This window comes from Ptychodera flava, unplaced genomic scaffold (assembly GCF_041260155.1).
Source record: "Ptychodera flava strain L36383 unplaced genomic scaffold, AS_Pfla_20210202 Scaffold_32__1_contigs__length_2955704_pilon, whole genome shotgun sequence".
NCBI classification, from domain to species: Eukaryota; Metazoa; Hemichordata; class Enteropneusta; family Ptychoderidae; genus Ptychodera; species Ptychodera flava.
Genome location: NW_027248354.1, coordinates 456659 through 474046, shown reverse-complemented (window position 1 = coordinate 474046; position 17388 = coordinate 456659). Strand labels below are relative to the sequence as shown.

Sequence of the window (17388 nt, the reverse complement as noted above, 5' to 3'; positions counted from 1 at the left end):
ATAAGGACAATTCTTTTGCACATGATCTGGTGTTGCGATAGCTGTCGACGATATTGGGCATGATCAGACGAGGCATTGTACAACCAGAGTGTAAAGATCGCCTGGAACACATCTCGAGGAGACCATTGTGTCACTCTGATAATGTTTGTGAAGGGTACTTACCTCACAGAGAGGAATTAGTCCATTCAAGGTTCCTGCAGGTATCAAATCCGACGGATAAAATCCAAGACTTTACGGTCCAACAAGAGAGACCGACTTCGCACTTAATTGTGACTGCTAAATCCATGGGACCATGCCCTTTCAGCGTTTTGTCAATAGTCGTACAACTGTTTACATCGAGAAGTTGCGATGGCGCGCAAGACATACTGTTAGTTAATCCAGCAGATTAAACGATAGACGTATAGTGATGCGGATTGAGTGTTTGGGAAATTTAGAGGCCCAACGACCTCAGGCCACTAGGCCTACGATAAACATGATGTTAGCAGTCCAGTAGTAGCTGTAAATATTTGTCTAGGCCTTTTTTTGTAATTTGCCCAAATGAACTCGATTCCGTTCACTGGCACAAAATAACACATGCATTATGGTATAATTTGATCGTGGTGATTTATTAAAAGACATATTCTCTTAAAAAAAGCTTGACAGCCTAGTTTTACAGTGTCTTTTACTGAAAACTAAATGAGACGGAACTAAGGAAAATTGCAACACCGAATATTGTCCTTGCAGACATCAGTACGTCAAAAACGACTCACATAAGTTAAATGCACTCTTCATCAGGTGGTCAGTTAACCTTACAACGGATGTCGAGTTATCAAAGAAGATCACATGTTTACTGGCATAGATGATTGGCATCAAGTGTCATGGCCGTTCAATGAGAATAATCTATCTGCTTTCAGAGGGAGATAAGTACCGGACGCCTAAATAGATCGAGTGTTTACTCTTGTAAATACAAACAAAGCGGTGACCTTTAAAAGCTCTACAGCAGGCTTTTGATCTGTATGGCTAGGGCATGTGAGTGTGACCCCTGGTTTAGTAACGGATGTTTGGCAACGGAAATACCTGAAAGACATTGAAGACAACACAATAACTTGTTTGGACAGCTGAATTTATACAGAATGTCCATTCACTAAAGCCCAATTGACGGTTTGACCTCTTCACCACCGGAAGAGATAAAGTAGCTTGCTTCACAACGATAATTCGTTAAACAATAAACATGTCTTTCGGTAATTTTCTCACGAAAGAGCCACTCTGATTCAAATTGATAATCGTACGAGGCTACAGATCTTACGCTGTATCATGGGCATTTCAACAGTTCCTTCTGAGGTCAAAAGACACAGTCTGAGTCGAATGACCTGAGCCTTTGCTGCGGCATATTAAGATCATTTATTATTAACGAATCGAGGCCGTGTGCGAAATACAGAACGTTTGGAATGAATATTTACACGCAATGAGCTGTTTCCACATGGTAGTCATCACCACATAAGAGAAGACAAGATTATACAAGCCAATTCTCGGGGCTGACAGAAATATAGATCAGAATATATATTATCATTGAGAGCTGTTATAATTCACAAATTCTTCATTCCAACTTTTCCCCACACAGAAACTGGGCAGTTTGGATTATTCATACCTATCTTAATCCTACTGTTCGTAATGTTTATGTCATAAACACATCTATCGCACATTTCCCGGGTTCTTGAACCCGGTTGGTCAAAATTGGCTGTTCTGGCCTTTTTGATCACCCCTCTTAAAATGCTTGAATAGTTGACTTGGAAAACAATTAACATTAAAAGTTTCATTAGCAATTAAGCCAAACACCGGAGACATCATGAGACACGAACAATCGCAACAACACCAATTCAAAGAAAAGTCAAATTGGACTCCACGAACAGCAAAAAATACAAAAACCTGAAAGCTATCTGAAGCTGCTAAACTTGCACTTCTAGAGATACCCTTTCAAACAAGGAAAAAAAACATGTCGCGTGCCAAAGGAATCGCGATAAACCAGCTTGCAAACAGTAGACCAATTACCATAAAAACCCTTCGACAAGGGTCGGGTTTTGTCTTTGTCAACACAAAAGATTACGTACACGAATGCGAAAGGCAATTACGCAACACTAAGTATTATACACAACTAGCCAGTGACGACACAGAACAAACAGTAAACAAAGTACACGAACTATTAAACAAAATGTACGAGAACAAACACATCGATCATGATACTTGTAAGTATCTTGATCCAGAAAACATAAAATCCGTACCCCGCAGTGGTACTTATTGCCTAAAAATACACAAACCTCGGCAAAATTCTAAAAGACACACTATTCAAAACAAAATTTACTGAAGTAAAGAAACATAGAACAAACAAACTGAACCACCAAACGGACTCACAACGAGACCCAAAATTAATATACTTGCCTCGCTACTCGAAGAGCAAGACCACTAAAATGCATTAAAATAATTTTTCACAAACACAAACTAAGGAAAGAATCTACACTGCGACTGATGAGAAACCACTCTCGGGTTTCGAAACGCAAGCGTCAAAGGGCCACTCTATCAACTCTGTAACACAATAGGTCCGGCTGCGTCTCGCCATAAGCTTTCCCCACACAAACAAAACATTACCGTACACACTGATCCAAACTTCCCTACAAATATCTGAGGCGAAACAAACATTTTTATTAACACAAACAATCGGATAAGAATGTAGGAACACATTTTTGAAACGAATCAAACACAAACTCGACACAAAAACATTTTGGATAGTTAGGTGGGAGCCTCTTTCACACTTTTTACATTCATTGCTCTTGTGTGGGGGGTTGTCAACCTGATGTAATCGCAAATCCTCAGATTTCCATCTGATATAAGTATGTACGTACACAAGAAAAGTAAACTCATGAATTTTAATAGACGGGGTGGCTGAGACCAATTTCAATCAAGATTGGTCTCAGCCACCCCGTCTAAGTCTGTGTGGGGAAAAGTTGTCATGTGCACTTAGATATTTAAGAGAGTATCCTCTTCAGATTGACAACAAGAGAGTAAAGCTGTGGCGTCGCTTTTTATTGAGAGCGCCAAATTGCGACAAAGGCACGTACAGGGACTATTTCGATAAGAATATGTACCATGGCACCGGTATTTTCAGTTGTCCAAACATTCGGTGATAACTCTCGTGACCTCTCTGTTTTACTGAACATGTTTTATTAAAAACAGAGTCACGGGGCGACGTCTGCTGAACAAGATACACTGTAACGGTGTTCGGTTCGCTGACACCGTTCTTTATCGCCGTATACATAGTAGTTTGTGTCAAAAAAGCTAGGCAGACAGATGCAAGTAGCACTGCAATATGAAAGATAAGTTTGGTCTAACGATAATGTCTTCAAGACAAAGCCCTCTTCGTAAAATTCCCCAATATTCACGAATTATATCTCATGATTCTGAAGAGGTCATTGGTAATAACAGAGAAAATTGTTTTGACGGTTGAATTTAAACAGAAGGCGCATTCAGTGAGAAAACTTAGCTGAGCAAAATTCCATTCAAGGCTGTTTACTCAGTTTACTCTCGTGTGCGGGCAATTTTTCGTGAGTTTTGGTCCTCGCGAGCAGTTGAGCAAAATATCCAACGTTTTCAATATTTTTTGGGTCGCGAGGCAAATTCCTCACTGTGTACGCCGTAGAAGGTGGTTTTCGTCACGTTTTTTTTTACTAATCGCGAGTTGAGATCATATGACAGTGCAAAATGAACACCCGTAGCCTCGCCTGAAGCATTGGAAACGCAGTCGCTTGTGGTTCAATACTCGGCGAAGGCCGCTCTACGCAATAGAAAGATAGACCAATATATCTCTTTTGTCATGTTTTTCGGAGGCATTCGCCATGTGTCGAACCACAAGTGACGGCCTTTTCAATGCTATGGGCCAGCCTACGGGCGGTCATTTTGCAATGTCATCTGATCTCCACTCGCGATCACGCGCTTTAGTTAAAAAGACGCGAGGAAAATCACTTTCTATGGCACACATGGTAAGGACATGGCTCATGAGGCAAAAATATCAAACACGTTAGATATTTTGCTCAACTGCTTGCTGGGACAAAATCTCACGAGAACTCGCTCGATAACGAGTGTAAACTAGCTTAGCAAACACCCTCGAATGAAATTTTGCTCAGCTTATTTCGCTCGTGTGCACAGGCTTAAAATGTGTAAACCTAAAACGTGGGTAAATGACATTTAACTTTTTCCAAACATGGCACAGTTCGTCAACTGTACTTCCTTTTGTAAAGCTGCTAAAATACATGCACCCATAAATATTCCATGTCTGATTACGATTCACATCGCATACTTTGTCTGCTTTTGGACATGCAGGAACGATAAAAATCGCAATTATGCCGCCATTAGTTGCTTTCGATAAAAATGTGACACTCGGGTAACACTGTGCACAGATCATGCCATTAACCTGTTGTGGTAAGATTCGGCAAACATAAATAAATTGCCAGATCCATAAAATGGCTAGTCCATCTGCAGACCGTCTGAACTATGTTAACCATGTTAGCTGTTTCAAAGTTCCGCAGTAGGGTAGTTGTCTCCGCCTGTTTCCTTAATATTTCAGTGCAGGAAAGGTCATCAAAATGTCTCCCCTGGGACGAGGCAACTTTTCCTCCATGGTGATGCTCGAGTTGGCCTCTCGGCAGGTCAACATTTGCTGGCGTTGATCATTTGCCGTAAAACCTTTTTTTTCACCTTTCTTCAACGTCTGTTTCTGACCGCAAACTTAGTCTCCTTTCTTGAAGCAATTCATACGGATTTTCGCCATTCTCTAATCTGGAGCTGCTAAGACACACCGATTCATGTGCTGTTGTTGGTTTCACGTTCAACCGATTATTTCTTGTTCCCTCAGTTATGCTCTCTACAAAAGCCGTCGTAAAAGTCTGGGCATGATGAACATCTGACGACCCGAAAGACTTTTTATCCCCGTCAAAACACGTTTTTCTTCTATCTGGGGGTGGTCCTCCTACAGAGGAGAAAGTAAAATGTAAGGGTGACTGTCTAATAACAAAAATCTCAAAAACAATGTAAACAAATCAATGAAATAAATAATAATAATAATAATAATAATAATAATAATAATAATAATAATAATAATAATAATAACTTACATTAAAAAAAAACAAGAGAAAAGAATGTGATGACAACTATAATGATTAAATAGTCATTAACATATTGCTATAACATTCATTCTTTTGTAAATTAACATTACCAATACAGAAATTCGAATATTGCAGTGGAGATTATAATTAATGATAATATGTAATGTTTTAAAAAGTGAAAGAAAAAATGTATTGATACAAACCCGCATATGCTTTCGTAGCCCTCGAATCACAAGATAGAGGGACATTTTCATAGAGTCTGAAAGCATACTTTCCTATTGAGAGAAAGAGAGAGACATACAAACAGACAGATAGAGATGGAAAGAAACAAAAATATAACTCGATCTCATTTGGGAAGACAATAGGTTATTAAATTATGGGATAATCTTTTCTAATTTAACAAAATTTACAGCTAACACAACACCAGTATATAAAAAATCTATTCCGAGAAACGAAAAATTACAAATGATATGTACAGCACTATATCTAAGTAACAATACCATACCTTTTCCGTTGTCTTTTTTCCTTGTTTTATCAGGGATTGCATAAAGCCTTGTCTCTCGCTGTAAACTGATGGCTCTGTGTTCGTTTGTTTGTGTTGTTGTCATTGGTATTTCTTGGAAATACAACAAGAATATGTTGATATTGCAATCTGGGCACATCCACTCTACACAATTTTAATGTAATTCGATGATGATAAATTGTATAAGATAACTAAAATGATTATAGGACAGATATCTTACCTTCAACTTGGGTCATTGAGTGTTCCCTTTGCCTAAAAGAGTAAAAAAGCGACATTAAGTTTCAGTGAAAAATAATTAATCGGACTTATTTAAGAGATTTATACCCCTCATTAGGTTTTCAAGCAAAGCGATTTTAGACTTACCCCCTGCGTCTTGTCTTCGACCCTGTTGAAGAAACAGTTATCAGTCAATGAAATAAACGAAAATAATGTACAACTGATGTACAATAATGTTAGCCGCAATCAGAATTTCTAGTTGAATTACTATTTGGTGTTTAACATCAAGGATAACGTGAACAGAGGAAACATATCTCGTTATGTCACCAGATTTATATTATCGAAGTGGGACAAACTCAAATAACACTTAACAAATATGATAAAATATCGCATTATCAAGTAACGTCACTAACTTTTTCTTTTCTTCTTGAAATTAATCACAATGAGTGCCGCCATCAGGACGAAAACTATCAACAGTATAAATGTCACAAACAGTACCACAACAATAGTATCAACGTTACTCCGACCATTGTCGTTGGAATCTGAAGTTGATGGTCCGCGAGTCTTCGAAAAAACTGCAAACAGAATTTGATTCAAGAAACCCTTACAAATGGAAGTGCTGATAAAGGCATTATAAGATATGATAAAAGCCGTCAGAAAGGACACATATCATGTATTTTCTTCTTGATGTTAGATTATGTTGACAAGGTGCACTTCCGATTAATTTATACTAACATGTACAACAATGACGTAAGAATGTAAACAGTCATTTCTTGGCAATCTCTGAACAACTAACATGGTGCTAGTCAATCTCACCCATTACCGACTATCATAATGATATATGTTATATGCAAAATGCGGAATGTGACCACGCTAGTACTTTCGCGATGCTATACAAACATGAGGTCGTAGTTATGGTTACTCTTTCAAAACAGTAAAAAGAATACACTATGGTACATTTTTTTAAATGAAAGCAACCAAGTCTCATTTCTTTTTGCATGGTGAGGATTCGAAGTTGGTGAACCAATATATAAATATAGACGCCATGTTCTAGATGGGCATATGACATTAAATGTGGCTTTCAAATATGTTTTAAGCCTCTAAATATTTGTCAGTTGTGGTCGGGTGGCACACATGTAACTATGGACTAACTCAAAGGTTACCTCTTGTTGTTGTCCTGAATGTGGGCCTCACATCCATATCGAATAACCAAGGAATGGAACGACCTCACAACATTTAGCTTTTTAATTGTGATAAAACGTGCGACACATTTCGTCAGTCTGCGATCTTAGAAGAGACGTTAACGTATTAGTTTGCATTCAATAAAACGCTTGCCAACTATATCAATACATAATTAATTATTAGTTAAGACTCCAACTGTCTTCTAAAGTTAAAAGGTATTGCCTTGATTGAACTTTTCCAAGGATTCGAATTATTTAGAAAATGATATTTTGTATGGAAATATCTTTATATCCTTTCTGTGATTAGATTGTGATTTAATCTGATTTCATTATTCAATGAAAAGGCCAAGAACAACTGTTAAAATACGGTATTGGATACTTATATGAAATTATAAGAGAATACAGGAATGTGAATAATCGAATGCCAACGAAAGGATCAAAGATGACCTATGATTATTACTGTCTATTCTACATTTTTTCCCGACTACAGACACGCAAGCATTTGATTTTTGGTTCCTGGTCTGTCACTGTCTGTCCTGGTCTGTGAATTTAATGAGTGAGATATGTCATTTATGTCCCTTCTTAAGGTAGTAGTTATAGCAGTACGGAAATGTGGATTATTGTGCCGTTTTATATTTGTGCCATTCTAAGACGGGAGATCAGGTAAGTGACAAGTGAGCTCATATTCCATGTGTTTCTTTACCATTTCTTTATTAAAAATATGAAAGACAAGCGGCCATTTTGTCAGTCCTTCAAGTCAACATAAGAGCGCCATTCTCCGTGTACTGCAAAATGGCCCACTATCCCCTTAAAGTTGGTGGAGGAGTAAGACCGTGAACAAGTGAAAATTTACGCAAGATGCTATTGTATTTAAAATGAATTTAAATAAGCCTTAAAATGAAATATGAAATGAATTCTAACTCACCAGTTACATTTGCCGTCATGGAGTATATTCTGGTATCGTAGAGACACAGTTGAGTTCAGAGTTCAATGTTTTAACAATAACCAACCACACCTCTGCACGTAAGGGATCAGTTATTTAACCCGATTGGTTGTGCGTCATTTGATAACAATTGTAACATTTTTCTGTCCATAAAACTACATGCAGTTTCCATACAAAGTAGGTAAACTTTTACGATCTTGTTTGTTCATGACAAGTGAGAAACTAGACCAACTAAACCTATCATTACGCTCACAAAGTGCTGTTGATTGACTTTTGATAATTTTGGGTCGAATGTCAGATTGTTGTTGTCTTAATTTTCGTGAAGATTGTAATGGCCAAGAACACCACGATTACGCTAGTTTTTTATTAGACTATTACATGGCATCCTTCCAGCTAACGGCCGTTCTTTTTCTCTTGCGTCAGAAGTCATTATGTTATTATGTGCACATTCAAAGACTCGAAAATATGGCATGGATCTTATTGATATGTAGTAAATTGCCACTGTTTACTATTTCAACAGTAAAGCTAGTTGTGTGATACTATGCTGATGGCGACTGAACTGCGTAACATCAGTGGCAAATAGTTTTACAACTATGACCATATTTGGCGTAAACACTTCAGCAGCTGCAGGAAACATAGGTAAGTTTACCTGGCTTATAATTTGTATTTAATCAGTCTTTTCTATTCTTACGGTAATATCAAATTTAGTTTTGCATATTTTTGTTATGCGTGACTTGGTTTCTGTGTCCGTTTCAACCCTTTCTTATCATGTGAATCTGCCTAACCGTCTTCACTTATTATGCAACTGTTCTTGTAGCCATTGCGCATAGTGAATTGTATATTTTCCATCCACAATTATTGCTGTCGGTTTTTATCTCCGTCTCTATTCTGTGAGGTCCCTAGGTCATTGAAACTATCGTATGAAAGTAAACACAGATGTGCCATTAGTACGTCTTCGAATATCATACTCATGTGCCTCTTTTATGCTCATGAAAGGACAATGGAATAAAAAACAAAACCAAACAAATCAAACGTTTGTCAGGCAATATGTCCCGTCTAAGACCTGCTGAAATTTTTCCTCTGGACAACCCTTTTTAGAAATTTATTTCTGTATTCTTCGGTTATTTGCCTTGCAAGTACGTGACATTTGTCTCCCTTACATTTTCCAAGATATATTATATTTCTACTTCATAAAATCACATATATTCATCTCTTTGCTTATTGATCTCAGCTTATTCTAAACGTACTTAAAATTTATGTAATCTCGACAGACGATGTGCCTCGAGGCATTGGCCAAACAGCATTGATTACAACAAGCACTATTGCTTCAGTGTTGATCATTGCAGTGATTGCTGTCCTGCTGCTGGTGCTGTATAAAGTAAGACGAAAGAGACGAGGTAGGTTAATCATAATGAGAAAATTTGTCTTTATTCATAGAATAAGAATAAATTGACAATAATTTTATGTACATGTATTTACTGAAAAGTCCGCATTTAAAATTTATCTTTATGTGATACTTAAGATAAGTTAAGTGACTGTAAAGCCTCAATTTTAGAGAATGATTAATATTATGTACCTGCTCCCATAATGGATGCTTAGGTATAACCTATTATCTTCGGGACCGAAAGGTCACTTCGTACCGATTGCATACGTGATAAGAATAAATCCGTCCAATAATTTTGCATATATTAATCGAATGCATGATCGTCAACGACCTTATTGCTGATATGGCTAGAATAAACAATGCTCTTGAAACATCTTTCACACATATATGCAAAAATAGCTATAGAAAGTTTCGTTAAAGTGGAGTTGGTGTCACACATATGTACGAGATTTGTCGGTTAGTCTTAAAGTGAGTGAAGCAAAACCGCAGGATTCTCTCTTTGCCTTTCGCAAAAAAACTATATATGCAGTTAAGCAATACAACTTTTGGAAAAGCTACCTTTCACAAAAAAGCGATAGTTGCATATTTGGCAGGTGTGGTTGGTAAAACTTTTTAAACGAAATTAACAGCAAGGTTAAAAATACTGCGTCATTGTTTTGTCTCATTTTGTAATATTATATTTTCTTCAGGAAGAACGTAAACAGATATTTGCGGATATTTGCAGATAAACGGACATTGAAAATAAAAATTATACAGTTTCGAATCACCAGAAGTTATGATAACGTTAATCCTTCATTGCACAAAATTTTGTAAACTGCTTTACAGAACAATATCATTGATAGCGATGCAATAATATATTTCAATTCAATAATGGTTTTGTTTTAGTTTTCACTTGTCAAGCTCGAATCAGTCGAGAAAGCTGCCACTAATCTGAATTCACTTTCTATCATAGTTAGACAGTATGAGTAGTACACACTTTCAACCATAAACATTTGCAAATATTTACATTTCTGAAAAACATAATTCTACTATTCATTCAACTATCCCCTGCCCCGACAGCACACCTATTCGATCCTTACAATGAAATGCGCGATATGCTAGTGTTCTTTGACTTATGTTAATCACATGTTGATCACTTAAATCTGCAGACCGAAGGCAGAGTGGGATGAAAAGTACTACTTTACCTACAGGTAAGCTTACAATTTCAAAAATATCCAACGTATCATATACATAACGATAAAGTCACATTAAGTACTATTATAAGAAAACCGTTGTTTTTATTTTCTTCTTCACTCAATATAATAAAGATATATCAATCACATATATCGCAAATACTTCAAAGCTAAAGGTAACAAGAATAAAACACTCATGATTTTACATATAATTATTTCTTGATTAATTTAAATTTACTCTATCTCACTTTTTCAGGATTTGTTTTCAGAGCGAATACGGAGACTCTTGAAAGCACCCAGATAACCTCAACAGGTATTATGTTTTGAGAATTTCAATGTACAATAGAGTGTACTTCATCGATGCGCAGGCCCGATGTATGACTGATAATAGCCAGTATGTTTCGGTGTACTTATGCAAATAACATTCCTTTAAAATATCATTACGCATACATTTTGTACTTTCAGAACATCAAAGCCGTTCTCCTCAACCATGCGAAGAAATCAGAGAAGAAAACAGTGAATCACTAAGTGACAGCGAGGATGATAAAGAGAGTGACACAAACATGGATGATTACGATGACGCAGCATCTTCAAATATTTTCCAGGTTGCATTACCGTTATCACCATACGTGGCAATAACTACATTCAGGGTTTTGTAGATAATAACAATGTTGTTCGGGAGCTTCTTTAGCGTATCCTTTTGGAGATGCACTAGCATTATTATGTGCAAAATGCAACTTATAATGAATTTTAAGGTGTAAAACAGAATGGCCATAAAAACAAACCAAAGCAGAAAAAACGAAACAGAACTTAACACACACTTATAAAATTTAGTCATGATGTGCTTTAGTGACTGTGGTATTTCTTTACACTAGCCAAATAACGTATGAATTATAATAGTCATTACAATTTGTTCAATTAATGTTATAGTGTTTATCAAAGAGAGCAATGGCATCAACTTATTGACCGCTTACAATTTGTGCCAATCAAAGATTAGTTTGGTAACTACAGCTATTTTAAAGCCTTAAACTTTTCTCAACACTGATGTATTTACACTAAACAGTACACTCAATATCAAGTGTTGCAGAATGACGAAATCGAGTTAATTGTTAGCAAAAAAAAAATAACTGATGAAAAAACCTAGCTGCCTTTTTAAAATGACGCTCATCTTGGTTACTATTTCACAATGAATAAAGCATAGGTTGGGATCATGGCAGGGTCATGGTGTAATGGGCCTGAAAGATGGTAACACATAGAAAAGAGCGACTAGTAATTAAAATGTACATCTACTTAGTATCATGTCTTGAGAAGAAATCTTGATTATGTCCACACTTTGAAAGCAGTGTAATTACAATTCGTTGAAATAATATATACCTTATAATGTGCAAAGATAGACAAAACATCAATGTTAACACGTCTACTCAATTAGTGTTCTTACCATAGAGCATTAACCAAATGAAAAACAAATTTCAAGAGACATGACTCTATTATGTACTTAGGGTTGATTTATTCAGTTTATTATTTTACAGACGTTGTTGAAAGAAGGTCCTTATGTTGAACCAGGCTTCGATGAAACTCTGCATCACGAATATGTCGTGCCAGGACAGAAAATAGTCGAAGTTGACCGTGATAGAATACACAAGAAAAACTTGATCTTTTCCTGTAATCTCTATCAACAACATGAAGGGGAAGCTTGGTTTATCGGCGGCATTGATGGTTCAACGAGAGTTATAGTTAAATCGCCAGCAGGTAATTCCACATTTAACACAATAAAATGCATTTAGTAAACGCCGGATATCGAGATAACAAAACAACAAAACAAAACACAAACAGAGGTCACAAAGTGTACAAAATGTGTAAGACTTAACACACAATCTCTGTCTGTCTGTGTCTCTTTGTCCCTGTATCTGTCTCTGTCTGTCTGTATTTATGTCTTTATCTGTCCGTCTGTCTGTCTGTCTGTCTGTCTGTCTCTGTCTCTCTGTCTCTCTCTCTGTCTCTCTCTCTCAGGAAGATATGTCTCAAAGGTTTTTCTCCTGGGCGAAATATCACTGATGCGATCACTGTCTACGCATAAAAATATTATCTCACTTCTTGGCTGCTGTACTAATACTGGTGAGCTATATATTTATTTACTTGTTACATTCAGAAAACTGACATATAGGTGTATTTGCTGCATGACCTGTTAGTTAATGGGAAAAAGTGCATCACACACATTTTATGTTGGTTGTATTTAACATGCACATCACATAATGGTATAGACCCTGTCACCCGCTCAACGCCTTTTTTTCCTGCAATCATATTTTCTTTCAAAAGTTAGATAAAAATGTGCATCTTGTATCTGAATAAATATTTTCGATACAGACCTTTTTTCTGTTGTTTTTGTCTTGTGTTTTATGATTTTGACAATAATATCTTCTTCTATTTTAGATCCACCATACTTGATAAGTGAGCGAGCCCATTATGGAACTCTCAAAGATTTCTTACTCAAAAATAAGGAGAAAATCGTTTGTTTAGAATTGACTTCATTCGAAAAACAACTTTTAACATTTTGTAGCGACATTGCCAGGGGAATGGAATATTTGACGTCCAAAAAGGCAAGCTCTCTGTTAAAGCATAAAATTCTTTACGATTCCTGTATAGCTTAATAAAGGGTAACGCTTTCATTATAAGTCATTATTACATAAATTTTCCCTGTTTAAGAAGACGGATTATAGAAGGGGGGGTTTTTCTAACGTTGTCGAGGAAAATACATATCCGTGAATTATGGCGATTTTCTTGGGATTTTTGTAGGTAATTGCCAGACTTACATAACAAAACACAAACAGAGGTCATCAAGCAAGCGTGTATCGATATACAGATATGTGTATAAATTTACCAAAATCTGTCTTATTTCGGCATAACTAGTCAATTTGTCATAAACGTTGAAGAAAAGAAATGAATCTGCAGATCGGAATATTTTCAAGTTCTTTTAATACGATATAAATTCATTTATCATTATATATATATATATATATATATATATATATATATATATATATATATATATATATATATATATATATATATATATATATGTTATACGATATCAATTTATTTATCAATATATATATATATATATATATATATATATATATATATATATATATATATATATATATATATATATCACTGTTTGGTAAACTACAAAATCTTATTTATCAATAACATGCTCGTTCTTGCAAGAAGGAACCTGCACAGCATTTTTTTAATTTCTTCGCAGCTAACACATCGATATCTATCAGCCAATCATGTTAATCTATGCCATGGTATGGTTTGCAAAATCTCCAACTTTATCTACTCTTCGACTGTCATGGATAATCATCAATTCGCTGAAGAGACAAGCAATGTAATGTATCCCTTCACTAATTTTGACTTCCTTGATATGTAAAATATCAGAATGAAATTGTATTTAGCGAAGAAGTGCGATGTGCACGGCTTTTGATATTTTCTTATTTGTCTTATTTTAGTTTACAGATGCATATCCGTGGTTAGCTCTTGAATCTCTCAGCCAGAACAAGTTCAATTCCAAGACAGATGTATGGTCCTTTGGTGTAGTCATGTGGGAAACCTTCAATTTAGGTGAGCAAACGAAACACAAATATCATCCGCAGTATCAATTTCACTTTGTAACAACATATTCTAAAACTTTTAGCAAGCATTTCCTTGCCACATTTAATCTGCCAGACGGTTAGAACCTTAGATAAAATGTAAACGGCACTACAGCCTGCGTAAAGGTAGTTTATTGCATTTTTAAACACATATGTCGGTGTTTTGTACATCATTCTAACGTTTCCCCTTTCACAGAAACTGGCGCGCTTGCGATTAAAGACATTCAACAAATCCTTTGTTCTCGCTGTTATACCTCCAATGTTAGATAAAGAAAATAAATTTGATATCTTTGGTGTCACTGCAACTCTTTCAGTGACTTTTATGGGTAGCCTCTACAACAGCTTCATTTAACCCCTCAGAGAAAACTTAGTAATTTATAATATACTATACTTTTGACCCTGGCAAATATTGATGCTTTGACTGCGCCTATCGGTGGCCGAATTACCCCTTTCCTGTGAGAGTCACTGGAATGTGATTTAAATCAAAGGTTACCATGGATGTCGGCGTTCAATGCAGTGTGGTGCGTAAACCGTTACCGTTTTCATTTTGACATAAGTGTTATAGTTACACTTTTTACAACTTTTCAATTTGTGATGTTCCTTCACAGTGGTAATATGGTTTTATTCGCAAGATTATTTGTTATGTAATTAAATCTGTGGTGGCTATTCTGCTTATTTAACCATGTTTACGTTAAATTGTGTTTAATTATAGTGTCTTCTGCTTGGTCATTCTTTGGTTTAATCATAATCTAACAAGAGTGATTTTGTATGATAACTACATCAGCTCATTTCAACACACTATTCCTAAATAGCTTGTGTTTACAACCCAAATTTAGTCTTTGTGTTACCTATTGAAGATATACACAGTGACCTCTGTCCATGAGGATGCCAAAAGGTGTAGTAGTTCTTCAAACGAATTCAATAGTATCTTTCTTTCTGTTTTTAACGATATCGATTGTATCCATAGTAAGAGAACGATATCGAGACAAATTGAAATGCCCTCTATTGTTTCAGGGTTGATTGGAGAACACGATAAAAAAGAGCAGCAACATTTTTATCAAACAGTTCTGGACAAAATTAAGATTTGGTTCAATTTCGTGGATACAAAAAAAAATCAATTTAATAGTTAATCTTGTATCTCTCCTATGAACGTATTTTGAATTTGACAGTCAAGGCCACATTTTCCTAGCGATTGAACTAGTTACCTTTGAGTCTGCGCAGTAATGAGTTAGGTACTGCCGGAGTCGCTTACTCAGACTCCTTGCACATTACCGGTGGCTAGACTGACTGTGTGCCCTGTGACGTAAAGCAAATACATAATGATTGACAGACCTTTCCCGGTTATTCTCGCCAATAAGGAGAACGCAACTTCGACATTAAGTACGTTACACGCTTAGTAATGCCATGACATAAAGTTCATACATCAACAGCGTTTTAAAACTGATCGGTTTACGATCGCAAATCATGAGAAAAATTGTCGAGACTTATATTTAGGGACAATATGTGTTCGTCTGCACACCAACTGGCAGCAGTAAAACACTGACGTACGAAGTCTCCGAACGTTGTTCTGATTTTCGCTTCAGACACGTAAAAGAAGAGGCTTAATCTGTACTGATTGACATCCCCCTACATTTTGCTCTATTGAAAGAGCAAGCCCCGAAGTTGAGCGAAAGAGAACTGAAAGCTGTGTAGATCAGCGACCAGAAAGTTGATATGACCTGCGTATTGAATGGCTGGTTCAACTAAGTACTCGGTGATGAACATAGGTCGTACTGATTTTTGTGGGGTGATCGCACCCGAAATTTTATCAACTACGCCATGCGAGTTTCATGCACATGTCTTTGGGGATCGAGAGGAAACTCCTCCTAATATGCCAAATACGATGATGTCATCCTATAAATAATTGATCAGTAAATACAAACGTCACCCCGTCAATAAGTTATAGCTATGCAGATAGTGCAAGAAAACCAAGTCTGTGATTCCAGGAGATATTCCCATGTATAGCTTTAAATCACCCCAATCAATGCATTCACCGCACTCACGCGCTTCATATGAAAACGGAACACAAATCATAGCGTTCACCGCAATAAATCATTCACATTTCACAAATTGAACCAAGTGTAGACAACATTTAAAAACGACAGTACAGTAATAACTCACGTTGGTACAACTAATTTTGTCTTGTTCTGTCATAGTCAACCATCCTTATTCTTGATCTTAATATCAAGACACGAATAGTTATATTTAACAACTGAACGCATCTAACATTCAGGTAAAATGCCCTACTATGGCTTTACACAAACTGATGTGATTGAGAGGCTGGAGCAGGGTTATCGACTATTGAGACCAGACAACTGCAGAGAGGACATGTAAGTTAAATATATGTTATTTCTATCTATATCTCTTGTTGAAATTAAAGTGATAGTATTGCACAAGAAAGATATTCATACGTAATTCTTAATATAAATTGCAATAGCCACGTGTAAGACGCTATTATAGAAACACTATTGTCTACCTATTACACTGGTATGCCTTCCTTCCCTCAAAGTAATATATTCTTATAATGCAGGGTGTTATTCACAGTTTTAGAACTAGCAATGTATTAACTACACTAGCAACTTGCATCTTTAATCTTTAAATTCTCTCTCTCTCTCTCACTCTCTCTCTCTCTCTCTCTCTCTCTCTCTCTCTCTCTCTCTCTCTCTCTCTCTCTCTGTCTCTCTCTGTCTGTCTCTGTCTCTGTCTCTCTCCTCTCTGTCTCTCTCTCTCTCTCTCCCCCCCCTCTCTCTCTCTCTCTCTCTCTCTCTCTCTCTCTCTCTCTCTCTCTCTCTCTCTCTCTCTCAGTTATAACATTATGTTGCCATGTTGGAGGAAACAACAACGAGGTCGTCCCACATTTAGAAGTGTCCTTTCGGCACTAACTCAAGTGCGTTAATCTTTTGCTTGTCAGCAATATTTGGTCAAACATAAAAAATTCGTGAAATTGTCACATACATCCAATTTTCCAAAGCCCAGTCATCTATGAATTCAAATGGATGCACATGTCATATTTTATGTAACTTAAAACGTACCTGAAATGTTTTGTTTTTTTATGTATACTCAGATACAACACATTTAAAAACAAATTAGCAACAATGACAGGAAAGACACAACATCATACCAAACATAATTTGAATTTGGATGATGA

The 17388-nt window shown here is 36.3% G+C and overlaps 2 protein-coding genes across 2 annotated transcripts; one reads left to right on the top strand and one right to left on the bottom strand.

The window, feature by feature from the left end:
- Nucleotides 1-586: 586 nt before the first annotated feature.
- On the bottom strand, nt 587-7153 carry LOC139127516 (uncharacterized). Its single transcript, XM_070693423.1, has 8 exons — nt 7035-7153; nt 6285-6446; nt 6019-6040; nt 5876-5907; nt 5638-5748; nt 5336-5407; nt 2992-4996; nt 587-1585 (listed from the first exon to the last, which is right to left on the bottom strand). Exons 1-7 carry the CDS (start codon nt 7069-7071, stop codon nt 4722-4724), a joined length of 711 nt encoding a protein of 236 aa, XP_070549524.1. The 5' UTR covers nt 7072-7153; the 3' UTR covers nt 587-1585; nt 2992-4721.
- A 3321-nt stretch (nt 7154-10474) lies between these two features.
- Nucleotides 10475-12335, top strand: LOC139127444 (uncharacterized). The gene is made up of 4 exons (XM_070693365.1): nt 10475-10569; nt 10808-10864; nt 11017-11156; nt 12081-12335. The coding sequence occupies exons 1-4, from the start codon at nt 10545-10547 to the stop codon at nt 12333-12335; spliced, it is 477 nt and encodes a 158-aa protein (XP_070549466.1). The 5' UTR covers nt 10475-10544.
- Nucleotides 12336-17388: the final 5053 nt, after the last annotated feature.